The following is a 26485-nucleotide window of genomic DNA, read 5'->3' as shown; positions in this document are numbered from 1 at the left end:
AAGTAAAAATTAGCTTTCTTCCCCCTACTGCAATTAGTCTGAAGAAAGGTCCTGACCTGAAAAGTCTCCTATCAAACTTCTGCAGAGAAGCTGCCTGAGCCATTGAGTTACTCCAGCAGCTAGTGTCTTATTTGTAAACCAACATGTAGTTCCTTGTGTTTCGATCAGTTGAGTATGGTGCAGGCTCAGGGGGATTGGATAGCTGAATGCATATCATAATCATAATTATAATCATGCTTTATTAGCCATGTATGTTTTACAACATATGAGGAATTTGATTTTCTACAGTCATACCTATAAAAACCAACAGAGCACACAAAATACATTTTAACATAAACCCTCACCACGGTGACTCCTCCACATTCCTCACTGTGATGGAAGGCGAAAAAAGGTTCAATCTCTCCCTTCTTTTTTCCTCCAGCGTTCAGGGGCTTTCAACCTTCCGTTGACAGGACAACCTTACTCCTGTAGCCTGCGGCGAGCCAATCGCCGGAGCAATCAAGCTCCTGCATTGGAGGGGAATCTCAGCTCCCCCACGATGGGCAATCTGACCCCGTGTCGGGGCAATTCAAACGTCGTGCAGCTTTTGGAGCTTCCCGACGTCGGTCCCAACCCAAGACTGCGAGCTCCTTGATGTTACAGTCCGCAAGCCGCGGTTGGAGCGTTGATCCCAGCAAGGAATCGGCTCCGATGGTAAATCCACACCCCGCGGTGAGGATCAATGTCAGTCCTGTGCAAGGCCGCCAGCTCCACGATGTTAGGTCGCATACGATCCGGAAACCAATCACATCTCCAGCAAGGTAAGAGATTGAAAAAGAGTTTCCCCCGACCCCGCCCACCCCCACATATAACAAAGCAAAGAACATTAACCCATACTTTTTAAACACACTAAAAAAATTTAAAAAGGACCAACAGACTGTAGGAGAGGCTGTCATCGAAACGCCACCCAGTGTAGGCTTGTATGAATATCTGAGTAATCTATAAGATGATGTGTCATAAATTATGATAGCCTGGGGGTTATGGTATTGACTAGCAATGTAAAATGTATGATTCATTTCCGACCATGATAAAATGGTGTCGTTAAATCTGTCAGTGTGTGGATTGATTCCTGACAGCACACTTGGATTGTCATAAAAAGCTCACCCTGTTCTCTTGCACTGTTTCAGGAATCATTCACTCTGTTGCAGCTTTTATGAGATTCAATTGATTGTCTCCTCATGGATTAGCAGCATCTAGGAATGGATAATAATAAATATTTCCCTATTGGCATTGGCACTTCTCAAAGATGAGAGATTTTTTATTCTCCAAATTTCTATTTCAATTATTTTCTTACAATAATTATGCACCTGACCCAACTGAAAAATATTTAACCTTGTCAATGCGACTGAAGGAATGATTTTTTTGTGTTAAGTCGAGAAAACCTGCATGATAAGACTATGTATTATATTTGGATTAACAGCAGTGCAAAGTATGAATTGAATGGATAGTAAACTAGGTATAAAGTGCTTAGTGCTTCAAAGGGTTTAAAGAATTCCAAAATTTCACAAGAATCCTAATATGTGTTTTGTATCATTGGGAAAACACGAAATGGATGGGTTTTTAATATTTTGACTTTGGCTTTCAAATTACTGGTTTACATCCTTTATGTTTGACTGATTAAAAATAGCATCAAACAAGATGGCTGCATCCTGTTATGGTTCAATTGACATCTCAGTATACGTGCCGTTGGAGATAATAGTCCAGACTCTTGCTTAAATTCAAAGAAAAAGCTATTTAATACCGGAATTAAGTATGAGCTGATAGCACTGTATTCTGGGAACCCACAATTTACTATACCACCAGCAGATTTTGAATTATGTCCTTAGCATTGGTTGAAATTTGGACTAAGATCTGATAATTTGGTGGTTGATACCAGAAATGATTAAGAAAGCAACCAACTCACCTCAGTTACACATGCCTCGTGAGCACTATCAAATGCACCTCCTTTAAACTTCACATGAGATCTATGAGGAATGCAGGATAAATGTGACTTTGTAGCATCAAGATAAATGATTATTCTCCAAACCTATTCTTGTTCCCAATGCAATAAACACAATTGAGTCTTGATTTTGGTTGTTTGATTATAACTGTCTGATTTGAACCTGATTTACAGATGGTTCTGTGTTTATCAATGGGTCTGCTGGGATTAACCTTGCTTAAAGTTACAAGCTATTATTTGAGATTAATATTCTATGACAATGCCTCCTTAACAATAATTTTAAACACTGGTGCCCTGCAAGGATATGTTCTCAGTTCCTGATAGCCTCACGACTATGGCTTAATTTGGCTCTAACTCTATCTATAAGTATGTCATTGACACTGCGATGGCGAGCTGAAGGGCCTGTTCCGGTGCTGTGCCTTTTCATGTTCTATATTCTCTGCTTCTCAAGTCACACCACATCTGTGGACATGGAAGCAGATTTTGACAAGATCCTTTGTCAGAATGGAGATAAAAATAAAAAACTCTGGCTATTTTCAGATCTATGACTTTTCAATAGAATTGGAAAAGTGAAACAAAATAAATGTGTTTTGATTTCATGAGTGGGGAGGGAGGGATGAATGGATGAAGAGAACAATGGAACTGACTGTGATAGGTTGGAGAGTAAGTTTTCTAAATGACTCTCTAACTGTGCAACTGAAAACACATCTTTCTCACTTTTCCAGTTCTAACTAAAGGCCAATAACATTAACCATTTAAAAATTGTTTGTTTTCCTGATGTATTAAATTATTGATAAATCCATTAATACAATCCTTCTGATTGTAGAATATGCAGAAATAGGTGGACAAATGGGAGATCGAGATTAAGCCGAGCAAGTGTGAGATGTTGCACTTTGGAAGATTGAATGTAAGGGGATAATATACAGTTAATGGCAAGTACCTTAACAACATTGATGTGAAGCGGGATCAAGCAGCCCAACTTCATAGCTCACTGAAGGTGCCAACACAAGTAGTCAGTGTGATAGAGAAGGTGTATGGTATGCTTGCCTTCATTGCTTTGGAATATGTGTGCAATTCGGCACAAACATGTAGGGCCAGTTCCAGTGCTGTACTATTCTATGATTGTAACATCTCCACTCCGTCCCATACAGGAATCTGTAATGTCTAACTATTTAGCAAAAAAAGGTACTTCAGTGGGTAATGTTTTGTTGTATTTATCAGCAGTCTCAAACCTATTTACAAATGTTTTATCTTCTATTCATACTTGCAAATAACCATGAGCAGAGAGGTGAACACACAACATTCACTTTTTATTTTTGTGATAGCTAGCAACTGCAGTGTCATTTATACACAGCAGGACTCCAGGTAAGAAGCTTGTCCTTTAAATAAACAGGATTTCTCGGATCACAGACTACGGTAGGGTCCAGGAAACAATAGACAGGTCTCTTGTGGTATTCTGGGCTCACTGTGATGCCAGAACTCTTCATCAACTAGAAAGCATATCATATTCAATACATAGATTGTGTTTGACCTCACCAGCAGATGAAACGAATGATCTATGCGTATAGTGCGTATATTGCTGCGGTGTTTGAGAAATGAGCAGGTTCCTTCAAAGTTATGTGTTCCAACCTCTTCGAATTATGATATTCTGCAACCAGCCAATTATGGTACCAAACCATATATCCAGCAAAAGTGCAATTACGATACAATACAATACAATAGAACTTTAATTATCCCAGGAAGGAAATTGATCGGCCAACAGTCCTAAAAACACAAAAACATGAAACATGAAATTAAAGCGATGAGTAGAAAGGATTGGGGATGTGCAAAGATTGGGGAGGAGGGTGGGGGGAGGGGAGTTAGTCTCAGTCCACCCCATGACAGAAGGGGGAAGAGTTGTACAGTTTGACAGCCACAGGGAAGAAGGATCTCCTGGGGCATTCTGTCCTGCATCTTGGTGGAACCAGTCAGTTGTTGAAGGTACTCCTCAGGCTGACCAGTGTGTCATGGAGAGGGTGAGTTGTATTGTCCAGAATGCTCCACAGTTTGAGGAGCATCTTTCCCACCAAGACCACCTCCCATGAATCCAACTCCACCCCCAGGACGGAGACAGCCTTCCTGATGAGTTTGTTAATCCTATTGGCTTCCACGGCCTTAACCCAGCTGCCCAGTATATTGCAGTGAAGAAGATGGCACTGACTTCCACTGATTGGTAGAATATCTGCAGCATCTTACTGCAGACGTTGAAGGAGCGGAGCCTACTCAAAAATTACAGCCGGCTCTGTCCCTTCTTGTACAGGGCCTCAGCTGTTCCTGGACCAGTCCAGGTCACAGCTAACAGTTAACCAATTGGTAAATCCAGAGAAGGACAGTTGGAAGATCTGTTTCTACACTAGAATCAAATCTTAATTAAAACAAAGGTTACAGATTAGTTTAGTTTAGTTTAGTTTGATTTACTTTGGTTTAGTTTAGAGATACAGTCTGGACTTCCGGTGGCGCCATGGAGCATTAAGGCACGGCATTGAGCTTCTCCCCCCCAAAAATTGCAAAAAAAGCCGTTTTAAAGTCAGCACCAATTTTTTAAAAAAACTCACCGGAACTGTTTGGTGTCGTGTAAAGGTGACATCATCAGAAGGTGACGTGAAAATCAGGGAGATTAATGGTAAAAATCTGGAGTTTTAAATGAGCAAAGAAAAAGGCTCAAGGGCACCTAAGAAAAACACTATTGGTCTTCAGCTCGAGAAAGTATTGGATACTCTGCAAACGACAGAAGAAGGTTCAGAAGAAGACGAATCTTACAGCCAAGGGTCTCTGCTTGAAATGGCGACAAAAGGAGACAAGAAGGAGAAGGAGGTAAAACAAATGCTTTTAGATATGACTGCTACAATCAATATTACACTGGAGAAGATGCAGTGTATGGAGTCTCATATGGAGAGTAACAAGCAGAGTCTGGAGACTAATATGGAGAGTAATAAGAAGAGTATGGAGACTAGCATGGAAAGAATTTCTCAAAAAATTGATAATACTTGCAGTGAGTTAAAAGAACTGAAGAAGCAATATAAGGAATTTGATAAGGGACTAAAGTCAGAGTGTGTCAGAATTGAAAATGATTACAACAAGAAATTTAAAGGTGTGAAGGATGATATCGGAAAACTGGATGAGATAATTGGAAGAGATGGAGAATGAGATAAAAGAGATGGTCACAGAAATAAGGAGTTCGAAAAAATCACAGAAAACTGATGAGTAAAAACTTGGAAGAATGACTGATAAATGTCTGGACCTGGAAGCAAGGTCTCGAAGACAAAATCTGAGGATTCTCGGAGTAGAGGAAGAACGAGAGGGACATGAATCTCAAGTATGTACTTTCGTTACTGATTTACTCAAAGATGTCTTTGAACTGTCGGAAGAACCAAGAATAGACGTCGCTCACCGAGTTCGGCATGTTGCAAGAGGTACAAATTATTCAAGACAGGTAATTGTGAAATTCCGTGATATCTCTTCAGTGGAATTTATATTGAGAAAGATTACCCATGGGAAGAAGCTGTCATACCATGGGGATAATGTTCGAATCTTCCGCGATTACCCACCCGAGGTAGTCCGGAGAATGAGATTGTTCACACCGGCAAGACACACTCTGAAGGATGTCCCCGGAGTTAGATATGGGGTCGTTTTTCCCAGTAGAATGAAGGTATCTTATAACGGCGCTGAACACTCATTTACAGATCCCGGAAAAGCTTTAAAGTATGCAGAGGATATCGTTAAGAAAACATCGGGGGAAGCTGTCGACAAGGAAGAAGATTGAACTTTTTAATTCTTATGATAGAGTTTTGAACTGGTTAAAATGGCCGAGCTTTCCAGACAATTATAAAGCTTATCTCTCTGGAATGTGTTTTTGGAGAGCCATGGCCATATTTCACCTTGAACGAAAAGATCAAAGTTTAACCGCTTGGTACCTGCTTGTATGGTAGTTAAACCTTTGGTACCTGCTTGTATGGTGTTGGTACCTGCTTGTATGGTGTTGGTACCTGCTTGTATGGTAGTTAAAGAATGGGATATTATGTAAGAATCCTGGGTGGATATATATGGTAAAGTTTAGATTAGATTAAGGTTAGATGTTGGAAAGACAAATATACTTATATAATCGTGTATATGTTGTGTTTTATATTTAGTTTTTTACTTCTTATGTCTTTTCCTGATTTCTTTCGGCTTTCACTGGCGCTGGTTTGATAAATTCATATAAGAAAAAACAAAATATGAAACGGTATGTAACTTTTTATGAGGCTCTACCAAGGGGGAGGAGCTCAATGTATAACAACATCACGGAGGTCTATAAATGTTTTGCCATCATTGATGGCTATTCGTCTTTAAGGTATCTTTTCTTAAATACCTTAATAGCACCTTTTTCTTTTAAGCACAATCAAGATTTTTATTTGTTTTTTGTTTTTTTTAAAAGTAATTGTATATCATGTTTTTTCTTTCTTTTTCTAAGGCACTTTACAAGAAGGAGATGCAATATAAATCTAATAACTCGGGATGACCACCCAACTCCCAGAATTCTGAGGTATTTGGTTGCACCATATGATTCAGGAATATTATCTTAATTTACAATGCAAGACGATAGACAAATAAAGAATGGAGGAATTACATTCTGTAGTTGGAATATAAGGGGTGCCAACGAACCAATTAAGAGGGGTAAATTTTTTGCCCAACTAAAATCTTTGAAAAGCGACATAATGTTTTTACAGGAAACGCACATGAAACAACAAACACAAATGAGATTAAAGGCGAAGTGGATAGGCCAAACATACTACTCCTCATTTACATCTAAATCTAGGGGTACGGCTATTCTTATTAGAAAAGGTATTCCTTTTAAATTAAAGAATACTATATCAGATAAAGAGGGAAGATATATTATAGTTTCGGGAGAAATTTATGTAACCCCACTAACTATGATAAATATTTACGCTCCGAATTTTGACAACCCCCAGATTTTTGATAAAATTATAGATATAATATCAGTTTAATTACCAAAATATGATAATAGGGGGGGACTTTATCTGTGTTTTAGATTCATATCTAGATAAATCAGCAAAACAAAGGAGGAGTAATTTAAAATGTAAGACTAGTGAACTTCTAAATACATATATAAAAAATACTAATATAATAGATGTATGGAGATCTGCTAATCCAGTTGGAAGGGAATACTCGTTTTACTCTTCGGTACATACAACTTATTCAAGAATTGATTATTTTTTAGTGGATATGAAATTAAAGAAAACAAACTACCTGACACTAACAGAATCAACTATATTGCTTATTCCATAAAAAGATAAAGATTTAGAAGATCCGGGCTCATACAGAGCTATATCACTTTTAAATACAGATCAGAAAATCTTAGCAAAGACTTTAGCAAGAAGATTAAGCAAATATATTAGTAAATTGATCAACCCTGATCAAACGGGGCTTATACCCAAAAGATACTCATTTAATAATTTGAGACGCCTGTTTAATATAATGTACTCGCATAAAGTAGAGGAAGAAGATATATATATATCAATTATTTCTTTGGATGCAGAGAAAGCATTTGATCAGGTAGAGTGGCAATACTTATATAAAGTACTGCAAAAATTTAATATGGGAGAGAATTTTATAACATGGGTAAAATTATTGTATGATAAACCGATGGCAAGAATTTTAACTAACAACATGTTATCTCAAAAATTTCAACTATCAAGGGGTAATAGGCAGGGATGTGCGTTATCACCCCTGCTATTTGCCCTTATGATAGAACCCCTGGCTGAAAGTATAAGAATTCATCCGAATATTCAGGGCTATAATACCAGGGACTCAAAGAATAAAATCTCATTATATGCAGACGATATACTTTTATATATTACAAAGTCACAAACGAGCATACCAAATTTATTAAATTTAATAGAGGAATTTGGGTCTTTTTCTGGATATAGAATAAACTGGAATAAAAGTGAAATCATGATAATAAAACCTCAAGAACCTACACACTTATTGAAGTTCCCCTTTAAAATCGCAACAGAAAATTTTAAATATTTGGGTATTCAGATTACTAGAAAAAAACATTTTGGAAAACACTTCCTTTATAATTATTAGGTAGAATAAATGCAATAAAAATGATCTTCCTACCACAATTACTATACCTATTTCAGTCTATACCGGTATATGTACCAAAATGTATATTTTTAAATTAGACTCTAATATTACTAATTTTATTTGGGACTATAGATCACATAGAATTACAAAAAAAACACTTATGTAAACCAAAAGAGGTCGGGAGACTTTCACTTCCGAATTTTATGTATTATTACTGGGCAGTGCATATTAAGAATATAATTTACTGGCTGGATAGTTCTACCCAACAGACAGAATGGATAAAAATGGAGAAAGAGGATTGTCAGCCTTGTAATATAGGAACAATCCTCTTCTCTCTGAAAAAACTGAATAACACAATATATAAGAAGAACCCAATTATATATGGTTAATAGGAATTTGGAAACAAGTAAAATTATCTTTAAAATTAAGAAATCTATCATTGTTAATGCCAATAGCGAATAACCCTTTACTTAAACCATCTCTTATTGATAAGACATATAACCAATGGGAAAGTCTCGGAATTAGAAGGATCGGGGATATGTATGAAATGGGAAACCTACTATCATTCCAACAATTACAATTAAAATTTAAACTGAAAAACAACCAATATTTTAAATATCTTCAGATTTGCGATTTCATGAAAAAATATATACAAGGATATCAAAAAAATAACTCCTGAATTATTGGAAGCAATGAATATTGAAGCTGACTCACAAAAATTAATATCATATTTATATAATAGTATTCTAAATATAGACCTACCATCGACAGAGGTACTTAGAGAAGAGTGGGAACGGGAATTAATGATAAAAATTACGAAGGTTACATGGGAAAAGTACTTGGTATATATTCACAAATGTTCGATTAATGTAAGACATAATCTAATTCAATTTAAAATGTTACATAGATTATATTATTCAAAAACAAGATTGAACAAATTGTATCCAAATATATCCGCCATTTGTGATAATTGTCTATCCCAAAATGCAACTATAACACACTCCTTAGTCTCCTGCATAAAACTTTATAGATTTTGGAGTGATATTTTCGAAATATTTCCAAAATTATTCAAGATAAGAATGGAACCTAATACTGAAATGATTATATTTGGCGTAATGGAAGACGGGAATAAATTGAACACATCTCAAAATTTATTTTTTAACTATGGTTTAATAATAGCAAAAAAATTAATACTTCAATTTTGGAAAAATACATCAATACCAACGCTTAAAATGTGGATTGCAAGTATGTTGGACACCGCACATCTTGAGGAAATGCGATTCTTCCTAATGGATAAATCAGACCAATTCATAACGAGTTGGTCTCCATTTGTCGTCTTTTTGGAATCATATGGTGCAACACAATTGTAAAAAATAACAGTTTCAGGACTGGACGAGGGTTGGTCAAGATTATAAACAATGATCTCCTTACTTTTTATTTTTATTTTTTTTATTTTTTTTTATTTTTATGTTTATTCTCTTTTTTCTATTTTCTTTTTCTCATCTTTCTTCACTCATTCGTCTTTTTTCTTTTTCTTCACACACTATATATCTCACGTCTTTCTATCCTTTACTATCTAACTTCTTTTTGTCATTCTAATCTTTCTTTAACATTACAAAAAATGAAGCTGTACATAAAATGTATTATGAAAATATATATTACGCACTTTGGTGCCATATGATTGTACTTACTTCTAATAAAATAAAATAATTTAAAAAATTAAAAAAAAAGAGATACAGTGTGGAAACAGGCCCTTCGGCCCACCAAGTCTGCACCGACAAGCGATCCTCACACATTAACACTACCCTACACACACACTAGGGACAACTTTATATTTACATCAAGTCAATTAACCTACAAACCTGTACGTCTTTGGAGTGCGGGTGGAAACTGAAGATCTCGGAGAAAAGCCACGCAGGTCATGGAGAGAATGTACAAGGTCCATACAGACAGCACGCCTAGTCAGGATTGAACCCGGGTCGCTGGCGCTGTAAGGCAGCCGCTCTACCGCTAAGCCACCGTGAAATTACAGTTTGGTTTATTGTCACGTGTACTGAGGTACAGTGAAAATCTTTTGTTGCGTGCTATCCAGTCAGCGAAAAGACAATACAAGATTACAATCGAGCCATTTACAGTGTATAGATACATGATAAGGGAATAATGTTTAGTGCAAGGTAAAGGCAGCGAAGTCCGATCAAGGATAGTCCGAGGGTCAGTAATGAGATAGATAGCAGTTCAGGATTGCTCTCTGGTCATGGTAGAATGATTCACTTGCCTGATAACAACTGGGAAGAAACTGTCCCTGAAACTGTCCCTAAACTGCAAACTGGTCCTTACATTTTATTCTATGTGATTGAGATTGGATAAAGACACAACTACAATGAAGTTGAGACATAAGCACCTAGAGATGCTGATTTACATAACGGTCCAGCCTCACATTACATAATGAAATATTTTTGTTGTGTAGTGTGTCTGCTGAATTGCAGCATATTTTGTAAACTGTCTGCTTCCCCAATAGATGCTATGTTTATCTAAATTACATTACTTTTGTGGCAGAATGAAAGCTATTGTTTGAAAAAGATTCACCGTTATACTGCAAGAGCATCAAAGTATAGTATCCTTGGTAATCAGTGACTTATGGAACTTCATGTCCTCCTTTTCCACTACAGCATTAACGCTAGATCCTCAATTCTGTGTTTGTAAAAATATCTGAACATTAAAACGTTATTGTGATCCAATCATGAGCATTTACAGTATTCTGTAGTTCTACTTAATTATGAATGGTTATACCTTTCCCCTGTCCCTTAATGGATCCCCTCAGAGTTTAAATATCAAGCTACCCTTTTGAACATTGCTATCTCTGTATCACCAGGTGAAAAAATATTCAGTTATCTGAATGGATGAAACGGAAGTATGGGAATTTAATTGGTGTTGGCTTCATTCTTTGGCATTTCTTGATTAGGTTATTATTCTGAAATAAAGTTGCAACAATGAAAGTAAAGTAAGTGAGCTTCACATGTCTACACCAATACAAGCTCTGCTCTGCTGCGGTCCTGATCTTTTATTTTTCGCTTAATTTCATTTAGTTCCTCATTTCATTTCACACGAGTCATTCAAGCAATTTTTGTTGGGCTATTGAGCGAGAAACTATTGATCCGTTAGCCAATTCTCCTGTTATTTAACTATTTAAAGTCCTCTGTTTCTTCCTTGCCCACAGAGTCATCTAATTTCCCTCTTCCAACACTCTTCTCTGTCTGGTGTAGCTCCATGCAGTAGAGTGTAACAACCTTTCCTTCAACTCCTCCCACTTTCTCCGAAATCCAAGGCATAGCCTTGGGTACTCTTATGGACCTCCAATGGGATCCCACCACTAGCCACATCTGCTCATCTCCACCCCTCTCCGCAGAGACTGTTCCCTCCGCAACTCCCTGGTTAACTCATCCCTTCCCACCCAAACCAGCTCCTCCCCAGGTACTTTCCCCAGCAACTGCAGGAGATGCAACACCTGTCCCTATATTTCCTCCTTCGACTCCGTCTAAGGACACAGACAGTCCTTTCAGGTGAGGCACACTTCCACAGTAAATATTTAATTGAATGTATTAGCAGATACGATACGATACGATACAATATTACTTTATTGTCAGAGCAAGTCTGAAATTTGTTTTTGCATACATACAGCCATACGATAAAATAAACAACACAACACACAATAGAATCCAACATAAAACATCCCCACACAGCAGAATCAAAACGTTTCCCACTGTGAGGGAAGGCACCAAAGTCAGTCATCTTCCTCTGATGTTCCTGATGTTCACCCGTGGACGAAGCCTTTGGAGCCCTCCGCAGTCGCCACTCAGGCCCGCTCGCCGCGATGATGGAACTCCGATGTCGGAATGGGAGGCCAACCTCAGCGGCTTGGACCTCTCAATCGGCCACTTTCCACCGGAGTCAGCGGCTCCCGACGTCCCTAGGCTGCGCCGGGCGGAGATTCATGCTGGCGGCCCTCAGCAAAGGTCCCCATCACGATGTTGCTCAGAGCCGCCCACGCTAGGAGCTCCGCGAACCACAACTCTGCGATCTTTGAGCAGTGGGCCCAATGCTCCGGAGCTCCAAACGGCGATCCAGGTAGGTATCGCCCGCTCCGCGGTGAATCCAGAGCCACGCTGCCACTGCCGAAGCTCTGGTCTGGTCCCCGGTAGGAAAGGCCTCTCCGATCTAGTGGTAGGCCGTGAGGAGGGGGGCAAGGGTGCGACTCGGAGAAATAGTCCTCGCCAGGAAGTGACTGGGAAACGGTTTCCCCCTTACCCTACCCCTACCCCCCTCCCCCACATAGAAAAACTAAAGTATCCCCAAAACAAATTATTTAGACAAACTAAAATAAAAAAAGATAGAAAAATGACGGACAGGTTGCAGGCAGAGGCTGCCTTCATGGCGGCACCCCTAGTAGATATGCAGTTTATAAAGACAGACAATTAATTACTGCCTGTTTTCACTGTTGACTTTTAGTGATCCATGGTTACATGCAATTGCAGGTTTGTGCATCACTGTAATCAGTTATAGGATGGCAAAGCATTTTGCTTTTAATTTAGGAATCCTAACTGAGTTAATTTAGCCTTTAATTTAGCCTTTTCTCACTAAATAATCGGTAAAATGACTTCAAAATTACAGCACAAATTTACTACCTGATGAAATAATATGTAGGAATTAACAATATTAAAATTCTACTATTCTACTTAAAGCACAAAGTAAAACAAAACTGTGGTGGACGTCTTGGAATGACCTTGTTTATAGTAATTTCCTTGTTTCTTGAGGATGTTACTGTAAAAATACAAATGATGGAGAGAGCCCAATAAAAATGTATATTCTATGAAGAAATTTCTTTTGAACAGATGAGTCTCTCACACACAGTATACCAAAGGCTACAAAACATGCTTCCACATCCTGCTGAGATTTACCATTGTCAAGTGGAAGTGTGGCCTTTTCTGCTATCCACGGAGAGCACAAGTGCGCGGCCAGGGCAAATAGTCTTCAAAAGGCTGCAAGGAGTAGCACACCTACATTTCCATTACGAGAAAATTCTACCCCTGAAATTGCGCAGCTTGGTTGACTTCCTGCGTGCAGGCTGAGATAAGAAAGACAATTGTTCTTGCGTCACAGTCGATTGGTTCAGTGCAGGAAAATCATAGAAGCTTTCCTCTGAGACAGAAAAAAAAATGTTTAGAGATCTCAAATCAAACAGAATGAGCAATAATTCTGACCATCAGGTAAAGTGGACAGTCTTAGAAGACAATGTTTTGACTTCCTTTTTTTAAAACTGAGAATTATTTCTATCTATACTTTGTCAGACTTTGTATGGTATCATTAGGTCCAACTGTGTATTTTCCTGACTACTGTTTTGTAGTATCTGTCTGAATTTTGGTACAGAAGCAATAGGTTTAATAATATGATTGGACACGCTATAACAAAAAAGAAGAACCCTACATCAAATATGTTTGAAAAAAAATTGCAAATATTATTATTTTGGACTGCAAAATGTTGTGACATTTCTCACATTTGCCTTCTTCATAATACAGTAAACCCTCATCATAACAGATCATAGAGGGGGAATGGTGTCTGTTATTGCCAATTTTCCGTTTTTATCATTGTACGTCATTGAAACAAAGACTGCAGACGATCGTTAATGCACAAAAGGACACAAAGTGCTGGAGTGACTCAGCAGGTTAGGCAGCATCTCTGGGGAACATGGATAGGTGACATCGGGACTCTTTTTCAGACTGAATCAGTCTACTAAGTTACTTCAGCACCGTCATTTCACCTTAAAACTAGGCGCCAATGAAGCAGACCCACACCAGTGAGCCCTTCTTCACCCTCTGAGTGATGCGGCTGTTGTTGTGACTCATGTTGTAGCCCCTGGGGACAGCGTTTTTTTCAGGCCGCTGTTACTGACAGACCGTGGGGCTCCCTCCCCCCTCACCTGCTGCTCCTTCCTGCCGGCAGTCATTTTGTCCACTAACCAGTCCATCTCTGCTTCCGCCTCCCTCTCCCAGGGTGGAGTGTGTCTGCGACTCCAGGGGGGGAAAGAGGAGCAGGCAGCAGTGGGGAAGGGAGTGTCCGAGTGGAGGAGAACAACTGGAGGTGGAGGAGGAAGGGACGGTGATGGAGCGGGGAGCGGACAAAGCAACGGCCGACAGGAAGAAGCAGCAGCTGGTGAGAGGAGAGGGAGCCCCATAGTGACTGAGCATGTACTGTAGGTGGTATCGGTCTGAAGAAAGCGCTGTACCCAGAAACTACAACGTGAGCCACAACAACAGCCGCATCAACCGGAACTTGTGGTGGATGAAGAAGGGCTCGCTGGTGCATCATGGCCATTTGTTTACGGTATCTTTACACATTAAGCAATTTCAACTTAATTCTTTAAATTAATTACTTATTTGCAGCATAACAAATAATTACTTATATGCAGGCAGTACAATAGAGAGAACAGACAATTCTCAGGTTGTGCTGGATAATGACAAGAAAAATATGTGGATCCATAAGGATCTGTGAAGCCAGAGGATTAGGAAACTTTAATAGGACAACAGAAGGAAATAAAACAGGCAATACGGGCTGAAAAGATGAAGTACGAGGGGAAGATGGCCAGGAATGTAAGGAAGGACAGTAAAAGCTTATTTCGATATGTTAAGGGAAAAAGAATAGCAAAGTCAAATGTGGATCCCTTGAAGGCAGACACGGGTGAAATTATTATGGTGAACAAGGACAAGGCAGAAGAGTTGAACAGGTACTTCGGATCTGTCTTCAATAAGGAAGACACAAACAATCTCCCAGGTGTACTGGAGGGCAGAGGATCTAAGGGAGTAGAGGAACTGAAAGAAATTCTTATTAGGCGAGAAATAGTATTGGGTAGGCTAATGGGACTGAAGGATGATAAATCCCCTGGTCCTGATGGTCTGCATCCCAGGGTCCTCAGGGAGGTGGCTCTAGAAATAGTGGATGCAATGGTGATATTTTCCAATGTTCAATAGATTCAGGATCAGTTCCTGTTGATTGGAGGATAGCTAATGTTATCCCACTTTTCAAGAAAGGAGCGAGAGAGAAAACGTGGAATTACAGACCAATTAGCATGACTTCGGTGGTGGGAAAGATGCTGGAGTCAATTATTAAAGAGGTAATAATGGGGCATTTGGATAGCAGTAAAAGGATTAGTCCAAGTCAGCATGGATTTATGAAAGGAAAATCATGCTTGACTATTCTTCTGGAATTTTTTGAGGATGTGACAAGTAAAATGGATGAAGGGGAGCCGGTGGATGTAGTGTATCTAGACTTTCAGAAAGCCTTTGATAAGGTCCCGCATGGGAGACTGGTGACTAAAATTAGAGCACATGGTATTGGGGGTAGGGTGTTGACATGGATAGAAAATTGGTTGGCAGACAGGAAGCAAAGAGTAGGAGTGAATGGGTCCTTTTCAGAATGGCAGGCAGTGGCAAGTGGAGTGCCGCAAGGCTCGGTGTTGGGGCCGTAACTGTTTACCATATATATTAATGATTTGGAAGAGGGAATTAGGAGCAACACTAGCAAGTTTGCAGATGACACACAGCTGGGTGGCAGTGTGAATGTGAAAAGAATGTTAGGAGGTTGCAGGGTGACCTGGACAGGTTGAGTGAGTGGGGAGATGCATGGCAGATGCAGTATAATATAGATAAATGTGAGTTTATCCACTTTGGGGCAAAAACAAGGGGGCAGATTATTATCTCAATGGGGTTAGGTTAGGTAAGGGGGAGGCACGGTGACACCTGGTTGTTCTTGTACACCGGTCACTGAAAGTTGACGCGCAGGTACAGCAGGCAGTGAAGAAAGCTAATGGAATGTTGGCCTTCATAACAAGAGGATTTCAGTATAGGAGTAGAGAGGTTCTTCTGCAGTTGCATAGGGCTCTGGTAAGACAACATCAGGAGTATTGTGTACAGTTTTGGTCTCCTAATTTGAGGAAGGACATCCTTGTGATTGAGGCAGTGCAGCGTAGGTTCACAAGATTGATCCCTGGGATGGTGGGACTGTCATATGAGGAAAGATTGAAAAGACTAGGCTTGTATTCACTGGAGTTTAGAAGGATGAGGGGGAATCTTATAGAAACATATCAAATTATAAAAGGACTGGACAGGCTAGATGCAGGAAAAATATTCCCAATGTTGGGCGAGTCCAGAACCAGGGGCCACAGTCTTAGAATAAAGGGGAGGCCATTTAGGACTGAAGTGAGAAAAAACATTTTCACGCAGAGAGTTGTGAATTTGTGGAATTCCCTGCCACAGTGGGCAGTGGAGGCCAAATCACTGTATGGATTTAAGAGAGAGTTAGATAGAGCTCTAGGGGCTGGTGGAATCAAGGGATATGGGGAGAAGGCAGGCACGGGTTATTGATTGGGGATGATCAGCTATGACCACAATGAATGGCGGTGCTGGTTCGAAGGGCCGAATGGCCTCCTCCTGCACGTATTTTCTATGTTTCTTTGCTTCATAACCATGCACAGAGATAAGCATTATGAAATTGTGAAGAAACTCATCCCCTGTTTGATGGTACTAACTGCACTGATGTGTCACCAGACTGTGCTCTGCTTCTGAAATGTATTCTATTGAAGTCAATAGAGCATAATTCTGGAAGCAAAGTATAAGGTACTGACACCCATAATGAAACATGCTTTGCATTTCTAGTTGGGCATGAATTTCTCAACATGCTTTGCATTTCTAGTTGGGCATGAATTTCTAGCCACAAAAATATTAGTCAAAGACCAAAGCAAAACATGGATTGAAACTATTTTCAATTGAATAATTTTGAAAGTTGCAATTTTCCAAGCATAACACTTGGAAGTAACTAATCAAAAGTGTCTAATCAAAAGTATTTTTAGTGTTTTGATTTAGAAACATAGAAACATAGAAAATAGGTAAATTGCCAGCATCATTTCTGTCATTGGATTATTTAGCACAAAAGACTGCAATATTCTAATTGTTTTTATATTCAGTGCAAATAGAATTTATACAATTTCTGCTTTCTTGGTGTTGGTTTTAAAAACATTTTATAAAAGATGGCCCAACCTCACATTGCTAAATTTTGGGAATCTCTGCTAATTTTATTAGCCTCCAGATTGAGGAGATTCCAAAATTAAAAATTACATTTATTGGCATTAGGTTACTCTGAATGTCCCCTGTTATGTTGGTAAGTGGTAGTATCTGTGGGTGTTGGGAGAGTTGATGAGAATGTGAGGAGCACAAAATGGGAGTGGTGTAAATGGGTGAATGGATAATGGTCAGCATGGACTTCGTGAGCCAAAGGACCTGGGACTAACCTTTCTGTCCTGGGCCTCCTCCATTGTCAGTGAGGCCAAACACAAATTGGAGGAACAGCAACTCATATTTCGCTTGGGCAGCTTACAACTTAACTGTATGAATATTGATTTCTCTAACTTCAAGTAACCTTTGCATCCAGTCTCTCATTGCCCCTCTCCACACCCTAGTTGTTGTACTAGTTTCACTGTCATCTTGGTGAATTTCGCTATCTGTACATTTCGTTATCACCAAGCCCACAATGGATTGTTTCCTTGATCATCGTTACTTTTTTGCATATCTTTCATTCATTTGTTCTCTATCTTTCTATATCACTATCTATATCTCTCATTTCCGTTTACTCTGCCATTCAGTCTGAAGAAGGGTCTCGACCCGAAACGTTACTTATTCCTTTTCTCCTGAGATGCTGCCTGACCCGCTAAGTTACTCTAACTTTTTGTGTCTATCTTCGAGCCATAGGACCTGTTCCAGTGCTTATATGACTATGACAATCTCTGTCAGTCAGAGATAGCTTCTCTGTTACAAACAGCTCCATTTCAGTCTCATTACTTGTTGGAATTTATTGAAAGAACCATCTTATGATGCATTTGCTTTTAGTTTAATGTTAGCAAACATACACAACTTTGCTATTGAAATAAAATTTCCTGTATTTAATTGTGCCAATGGCTCAAGGCTCATAACATTTAAATGCAAAACAAACTGCACATTATAAGCAGAAGAATGCCAATCCAATCTGGCATGGATTCCCTGAGCAACAACACTTGAGGGCATATTTTCAAGCTATGGTTTCCAAGCACAGCACCCCCTTAACTTGTATTACCTTGTCCTTTGCCTGGAATCCATTGTGTTCCTGAAGCCCAACATGTCACATAATGAGGATTTGATTGTTTTCAGTCCAATGAAAAGTCCCCAAAAAGTCTCAAATGCAAAACCACCCATTTCCTTATTATTGAAAAAAACCTCACTGATAAATGTCAACCATGTAGAATTTGCATTCCAATTCATTGTTTTAAGTATGGGTCATGTATGTCCAAATATTGAAATGGTGGCCAACCAATCTTATTCATTTGTGGGGTGCTTTGATTTGAGAAACAAAAACTACTTGTGATGCTGCAATGGATTTTAGGCAATAGACTTTAGAGATACAGTGTGGAAACAGGCCCTTTGTCCTAGCTGAGACCTGCTGACCAGCAATAACCCTGTATAGTAGTGCTATCCTACATACTAGGGACAATTTACAATTAACATAGCCAATTAACCTACAAACTTGTACATCTTTGGAGTGCAGGAAGAAATCTGGAGCACCTGGAGATAACCCATAACCCTTAGGGTGAACGTACAAACTCTGTACAGACTGCACCCATAGTCAGGATCGAACCCAAGTCTCTGGCCCTGCAAGGCAGCAGCTCTACCATTGCACAGCCGCAAAGGAGTGGAATGTTTTGTTGAAGATATAATTAAGCAGAAGTCCAATGTCATCTATCATTGTTATTATTTCCCACTATGCTTACAGAGACTCATAGTTGATATACTTTGAGTTTCTTTACACAATTAAAAACACCCAATGTTTACTGAAAACGTATGAAATCTGAAGTTAACAAATAATTGAAAAAGATCAAGGGTTAAGTAAGGCATAACTATCATCTGAACTGTTGCCAAGTTATCTGTGGATCCATTCAATGCCAGCTAATATTTTGGATAAATAATCTTTTTGAATCAACTGTTCAAAGCTTTAAAATTGACTTTTTTGCCATTGTTATTTCAATCCATACCACAAGGAACACTTTCAATATTTTGGGAGGGTAGGGACTCGGAAATACTTTAAATATGGGACCTTGTTTCCCCAGCCATTTCCATCCTAACCTGCCTACAAATACATTTGTCTTACCGAATTTATCACCTTCGGCAATATTCCTCTCCTCATGAAAGGAACGAAGCCATAATTGTTTGTCTGCAAGATTCTTTGCAAAGAAAAGTCTACATTGGTCTTCGAAAAGCTTGCTTCTAAGTTTGAAAGCATATTTGACTCGACTGTCAAATTCCTCGTCAACCCCATCAAGCACATCTTCCACCATGCCGGTTTCTATGTAGATTCTTTCTTTGTAGTAAAGTATGTGGCGACGTATCAGGTCCTGTCAAGTATGCCAAAGCGCAACTGTTAATCTTATTACCAGTTTTAATTATATTTAAGCTATTATATCAATAACCAACTAAGATAGAAACAATCGGTATTCACAGCAATTATTTGTTGTGCTGAAGTTCAAGCCAGAAGGTTGAGCATTATTTCTTAGGGACCATTATACTCGACAGCAGCAAAACATGTAGAAAAATGTGGCAAAAGAAATAGGGTCAATGTGTAGTACCTCATTTTCCATTTGGGCTCATTGCAGTCTTTTGGTTCAATATAGAATTTAATGGTTTCAGGTCGCATCATTTCTTGATCTGTATCAATCATCCATCTGTAATATTAGCTTATACCCACATGAATTATGCCTAACATCCATAATTTGGTTGACAAGTGGCAAATGTGGTGCATTAATGCTCAATATATAAGTAAGTCATGTAATATAAAAGAAAATGATGTAATTGTGTGAACACATAATGCAAGCAGCAACTACGTGGGTGTCTTGTTGTTAGTCCTTAATAAAGAACGTACTCTTTTTTGAAGCACCTGGTGTGCTAAAAACATGGTCCCAAGAGTTTCCAAAATGGCAACAAGATCAGCACCACAAGGGACAATAAAAGAAAGCAGCTATCACTGCACCTCCTGGATTGTTTGCATCAGAGAGAGAGAGAGAGAGAGAGAGAGAGAGAGAGAGAGAGAGAGAGAGGCAGGCTGTGTCTTTCTCAGCTCCAGTGGCCGAGAAGCTTTAAGCAGCCTTTCAAGGATTCTGCCGATGGGAAAGGAACAGAGGCAGAGGGGCTTCATAGTTTAACATTGTTGGACTGTTGAAACTTTCCTTTGCTTTAAAAATTCCTCCACAAGTGTGAAAATCCCTGAGATTTCTCTACATTGTCGAGGGAGCAGGGAGCAGCTGTCATTGGCGGACTGCCAAGAGTGCCTGGATATCGAGGGTTTGAAGTTTTTCGGTGCCTTTGTCATGTTTTCTCTGCCCTAAAGTCATTTTGCACAGTGCGGCTGCCTGGCTTAATGTGAAGAAGGTGCTTTTGCGTTCGGCAAGACAGGGTGAGCTGTTTTCGGATGTGGATGAGCTTGGGAACTTTCCTTCTTCAGCTGGAGGACTTTGCTTTTTGAGGATTGCTTTGGACTGTGACTGTCCCTGGGAATTAATTTGCTGAGAAAGGCACGGTGTCATGCGTGCGGTGGTTATGGACATCTCCGTAGGGAATGTCCTAATCACGGGGTTGCTGCTAGTACTTCTAGCGCAGCGGCCCAGGAATGCACTGCTGGCCCATCAGGGGTTGCTCGTCATGCCTCGGTGGGGCGGGGTAGAATTGCTGACCTGGCTGGGGCTGCCGGCTCTGCTTCGGTGATCCGGGGCAGCGGAGATAGCCCTTCTGGGTCTGCAAGTTCCGCCTTGGGGACCCGGGGCAGCGAGGGCCCCCGCCCCCTACATCCTGAACCTGTGGTGGTGGCTGAAGGTGAGGCACAGGGGGAGGGTGGAGAGAAATGGGAGCAGCAGAAGAAGAAGAAGAATAAGCAGAAAAAGAGCACCCAAGCGAGTCAAAAGCAGGCGGGTGTGCAACTGCCGAGTGCGGAGATCACCCAAGGGGCGCCTGTCAGCTCCAGTGAGGTCCAGAGTGCAACTGCCGTGGCCCAGCAAGGAGCTGAGGTGGCTCTGACGGGGGTAGGGAAGGTAAAACGTGCGGGTGGTAAAGCGGCTGGGGGTAGTGTGGAGGAGGAAGACCCTTTCCTTATGGAGTTCATCACACCACTGCATGCTAGTGGGACAAAAAGGAGGATTGGGTCTGGCGAGGAAGAGCAAGGACGTGGGTCCAAAGTTAGGGGGGTGTATTTTTCCAGACCTTCCACCACCGATGTGGTTGGAGGTCAGGAACCGATGTCTTCTGGGTTGGAGGTTGAGCCTCCACTTCAGGGATCTCCCGAGGGTACTATAAGATCAAGTGATGGGGTAGACCCCTCTGGAGCTGTGTCCTCTGGGCCGGGGGAAGTCCTTTAGTCTCAGGGGCCCTCCGAGGGAGTTATCTCATCGCGTGTTGAGCTTAGCTCCCCTGGGTGTGTGTCCTCTGGGTCAGAGGAGGTCCCCTCGTTTCAGAGGCATACTGAGGGTGTTGGCACGCTAGAGGGTGGGGTATGCTCCCCTGGTAGTGTGGACCCTGAGATGGGGGATGAGTAGAGTTAGCCCGAGGGGGGGGGGGTGTGATCGGGGGGAATGGTGTACCAATCTGTGCTCCATATTAGAGCCAATGGAGGTGCTGGGGTGTGTACTGTACTACCGGTTGAGTTAGGGAACATTACCATCTGGTTCGGGAATTGCTCTGCCAAGGACAAGAAGGCTACGCAGAGAGTAGTGCGTTCGGCCGAACGCACTATGGGAACTTCACTCACCCTCCTGCAGGAACTATACAACAGGAGGTGCAACTCCAGAACAAACAAAATCATGAGAGACCTCTTCCACCCCTGCAACGGACTGTTCCAGCTGCTACGTTCAGGCAAACGCCTCCGTTGCCATGCAGTGAGAACGGAGAGGTTGAGAAGGAGTTTCTTCCCAGAGGCAATTCGGACTGTAAACGCCTTTCTCACCAGGGACTAACTCTACAGAACGTTTTTCCTTCTATTATTTATTATGTAAAAGAATATGTGTATTATGATTGTGTTTATAATTTGTTTGGTTGTTTTGTTGTTTGTCTTTTGCACAAAAGTCCGCGAGCATTGCCACTTTCATTTCACTGCACATCTCGTATGTGTATGTGACAAATAAACTTGACTTGACTTGACTTGACTAGCAGAGGAGAGGAAAAAAGCAAGTGGAGAGCCTCTGGGTGTTGCCAGTGGAGGGGGTGCTTTAGGTACTGTGGAGGTCGGAGCTATTTCAGGCAGCGATCCTCTTTCAGATTCTGGGGGTGCCAGTTTACCACAGACCCTGGGGGTGTCTCTTGTTTTTGCTTCCCCAGGCCTAGATGTAGAGGGTGAGGGCAGAGCGCAGGAGCCCAGCCAGTCAGTGGGCTACGTGATGCGGATAGGGGCTTCGGGATGCTTCCCCGGCATTGATCCTGGGGGTGGTGTCATGCCAGAGGAGGGGGAGAGTGATGGGGCCAGTTTGTGTGGAGGGGTTAGCGAAATTCCAGAGAGCTCTGGTCTTTCGACTTCTGAAAATGACCTTGGTGATGCTGAGCTTGTTGTGTCAGGTGCGAGTAACTTGGCCGATAGCCCAGGATCCAAGGACGAGTCTCATGCAATTGTTATCTGTGAGGTGCAAGAGTTTCTAAAAACAAACTGTACCAACAGGACAAAGATTGAGGCTGCTAAGAGACGGTGGGCTGATCTGCCGGTTTAGTTAAAACTCTCGAGGCTATCCTTGACACCAAGGATAGAGATCTTCCTGACTCTGAGAAGTGCCAGTTTAGGGACTTTTTGGAGTTCCTAAGAGAGAGGGCTACAGAGCCCATGAGGAGAAGTGTGAGGGTTTCAATTTAGTGTGCCAGCACATTCACAATAGTCACATTAAACTTAAATGGGAGTAGAGCGAGTTTTCGCAGATTCCAGCTTTTATCAGTCCTTAGGGAGGGGAAATTTGCAGTGTGTTTTCTGCAGGAGACGCATACTGTTGTTAGTGATGAACCCACCTGGAGATTGGAGTGGGAAGGTGAGGTCTACATGAGTCATCTTAGCTCAAATTCGAGTGGGGCGGCCTTTCTGTTGGCTCAGAATTTCCTGCCAAATGTTATAACAGTGCAAGAAGTTGTGCCAGGACGTTTGCTCCATTGTGCCGTGAGCCTGGATGGCATGCCGTTGCATTTCATTAATGTGAATGCCCCCAGCTCCGGCACGATGCAGGCCGGCCTACTTCAGGAGGTGACTGCTCTGTTGAGCACTATTGATAGGGGAGAGTGTGTCCTCCTTGGGGGGGACTTTAACTGCACACTTGAGTTGCAAGATCGTCTGGTACTCAGTGTGCCCCTGTTGTAGCGGAGAAGCTGAGAGGGTTGATTGATTCTTTTGAGTTGGCTGATGCGTGGGACCTCAACCCAGATTCCATTGCTTTTTCGCAGAGGTCTGAGGGCGGTGGTTCCCGCATTGATCGAATATATATCTCCCGAGCGTTTGTTTCCCGTGTCTCAGTGGCCTCAATGCAGCTGGTGCCGTGCTCGGACCACTGTCTGGTGCGTGTGGATTTTAATCCAGCCGTGCTCGGGCCGGGTCTGCGTACTGGCACTTTAATAACCGACTGCTGGAGGATCGGTGTTTCCAGGAGTCATTCAGTCGGTTTTGGGTGAGGTGGAGAGAGAGGCAGAGGTGCTTCTCTTCCCTTAGGCAGTGGTGGGATGTGGGGAAAGCTCACATCCGTCTTTTTTGTAAGGAATACACGTGGGGGTTGTTGTCCTGCTGCCCAAGAAGAGGGAACTCCGCTTGTTGAAAAAATGGCGCCCGGTCTCTCTCCTATGCACAGAGTATAAAGTTTTTGCACGGGCGATGGCAAATCGCCTGGGCTCCGTGCTGTCTCAGCTGATTCACCATGACCAGTCCTATACAGTCCCTGGCCGGTCCATCCAGGATAACATCCACCTGGTTAGAGACCTGATTCATCTAGCACAAGGTACTGGTCAGTCAGCTGCTTTTCTGTCTCTTGATCAGGAGAAGGCTTTTGATAGGGTAGAGCATGAATACCTTTTTGGAACGTTGCAAGCGTTTGGATTTGGACCGCATTTTGTGGCCCGGGTCCGCCTTTTGTATGCTGCAGTGGAGTGCCTTGTGAAGGTTAATGGTGCATTGTTGGCTCCCTTTCATTTTTGGAGGGGGGTCCATCAGGGGTGCCCCATGTCAGGTGAGTTGTACTCGGTCTGTGTGGAGCCGTTCCTGTGTCTTCTTCGGAGGAGATTGACAGGCCTGGCCCTACCCGGCCCGGGGGTGGAGGTGGTTCTTTCGGCGTATGCTGATGATGTACTCCTTATGTTCACCGATCCTGGTGACCTGGGGAGGATGCGTGATTGCCAGAAGATTTTCTCGGCTGCATCTTCTGCCAGGATTAATTGGAGCAAGTGCTCTGGACTTTTAGTGGGTCAGTGGCAGGTAGACTCCCTGCCAGAGGAGATGGCAATGTTTGCGTGGAGCACCACGCACCTCCTCTATCTGGGAGTGTACCTGAGTCCCACTGAGGATGCTTGGCCGGCAAACTGGCAGGAGTTGGAGACGAAAGTGATTGCCAGGCTGGGGCGCTGGTCAGGCCTGCTTGGAGTTCTTTCTTTTCAGGGAAGGGTGTTGGTCATAAACCAGCTGGTGGCCTCCATGTTATGGTACCGGCTGGCTACTCTTCTCCCGCCTTCCATTTTTGTAAATGCTTTACAGATGAAGCTGGTGGACTTCTTTTCGGGAAATAGGAAGCACTGGATTTCCGCAGCGGTCCTGAATCTCCCGTTAGAGGAGGGCGGCCAGTCCTTGGTATGCGTGCGTACCCAGGTGGCGGCTCTCCGTCTCAGGACTCTGAAGAGGTATATGTATATAGAGAACCCCCCCAGATGGCACGCTTTGGCCACGTATTTTTTCCGACGGGGTCGTTGTCTAAGGGGGGTCTCGCGGCTCCCAGTGGCAGGCATCAGTCGACCCGCCCTAAGGGGCTTGCCTGTTTTCTACCGGGATGTGTTAAGTGTAAGGAATCTGGTTGTTTTCAGCCAGCGTGTTGCTCCACGAGGGGAGGGGGATGTTGCGGCTGCGGGAGTGGCCGGGTCCTCACCCAATCATGGCAGGTGTCGAGGAAAGGCGTGTGCCTAGAGTGGTTTTGAATGAGCTTTTACCCGCTCCGTCAGATCTGCTCATCGGGCCTCGGCTCCGGGATATTTCTCGGGCACCGGTTCCACACAACCTGAGCCGCCTTTCTGAGATGACCAGCATGCCGTTTCGTGACGCGAAGAGACGCTCACTGTATAGAATGTTCCTGCACATTCTGCACCTCCTTGCCTTCGTCTCCCGTCCCGACACACCATGGCGGATGGTGTTACCGCCTGAAGGCGGGGAAGGCCCCCAGTGGGGGTCCCTCTACAAGGGAGTTGTTCCCCCTTTACATTGGGGACCTGGGGTGGAGAGTGCTGCACAGAGCGGTGGCATGTAACAAACGTTTGAATCAGTTCACGGGCTCGTCCGCTGCTTGTATTTTCTGCGGAGAGGAAGAGACCGTGTTTTACGCTTATATGGAGTGTGAGAGGCTACTGTCCCTGTACCAATATCTGAAGGGGTTGTTCCTAAAGTTCTGGTTGCATTTTAGTCCTACGATTCTTGTGTTTGGACACAAGGCAGGGTGTGGGGAGAGCCAAGTGGGGGGGTGGGACTTACCTGTTGGTTTGCTCCTGGGCCATTCGCGGGTCCAGGCAGCAGGCGGTCGATGGTCAGGCTAGAGTCGGCTGCCTGCCCCTCGTTCGAGCCTACGTCCGTGCACGTGTGTCCCTGGAGAGGGAACACGCGGTGTCCACGGGGACTTTGGAGGTCTTCCGTGGGCGCTGGGGTTGAGAGTATTGTGAACAATGATTTGTAATGTTATTTTATAATGACACTTGATATAATGTAATTTCATTTTTTTGTTTATGACTTTGATCTGTTGTAATATTTGTTGTGTCGAATAAAGTCTTGGAATTTAAAAAAAAATTAAAAAAAAAGAAAAAGAGAGAGAGAGAAGCAGAGAGTGCTGTAACGATCATACATCCCAGCTGCTGTAATTCTTCAACCTGCACTAACTGCTTTCAAAGTTAAGAAATATAGCCACGCAGGCAGTGCTAGTATGCAATACAAAGGTGAAGCAGTAACGTACCAACTCACTGGAGACTAGAGTTCAGGGCAAGAAAAAAAAAAATATCTGCTTAAGCATTGGAGACTCCCCAGAGTGCATGACAAAGTGTGTGGTTTATTCACACC

At 42.2% G+C, this 26485-nt stretch overlaps 1 protein-coding gene across 3 annotated transcripts in view; it reads right to left on the bottom strand.

Moving 5' to 3' along the window:
• Positions 1-12702: 12702 nt before the first annotated feature.
• LOC129703564 (rho guanine nucleotide exchange factor 9-like) overlaps positions 12703-26485 on the bottom strand; it is a 61063-nt gene continuing 47280 nt past the window's right edge. Inside the window, exons 7-8 of one of the 3 annotated variants that reach the window (XM_055646151.1) lie at positions 19328-19571; positions 12703-13300 (exon numbers count right to left, since the gene is read on the bottom strand). In XM_055646151.1, the coding sequence (XP_055502126.1) occupies positions 13170-13300; positions 19328-19571 (375 nt within the window). In that variant the 3' untranslated portion in view covers positions 12703-13169. The remainder of the gene's footprint in view (positions 13301-19327; positions 19572-26485) is intronic. The other 2 variants (XM_055646149.1, XM_055646150.1) reach the window with 2 other exon arrangements.

This window comes from Leucoraja erinacea, chromosome 14, assembly GCF_028641065.1.
Source record: "Leucoraja erinacea ecotype New England chromosome 14, Leri_hhj_1, whole genome shotgun sequence".
Lineage (NCBI taxonomy): Eukaryota > Metazoa > Chordata > Chondrichthyes > Rajiformes > Rajidae > Leucoraja > Leucoraja erinaceus.
Note: the sequence above shows the minus strand (reverse complement) of the source record. Positions and strands in the feature narration are given on the sequence as shown.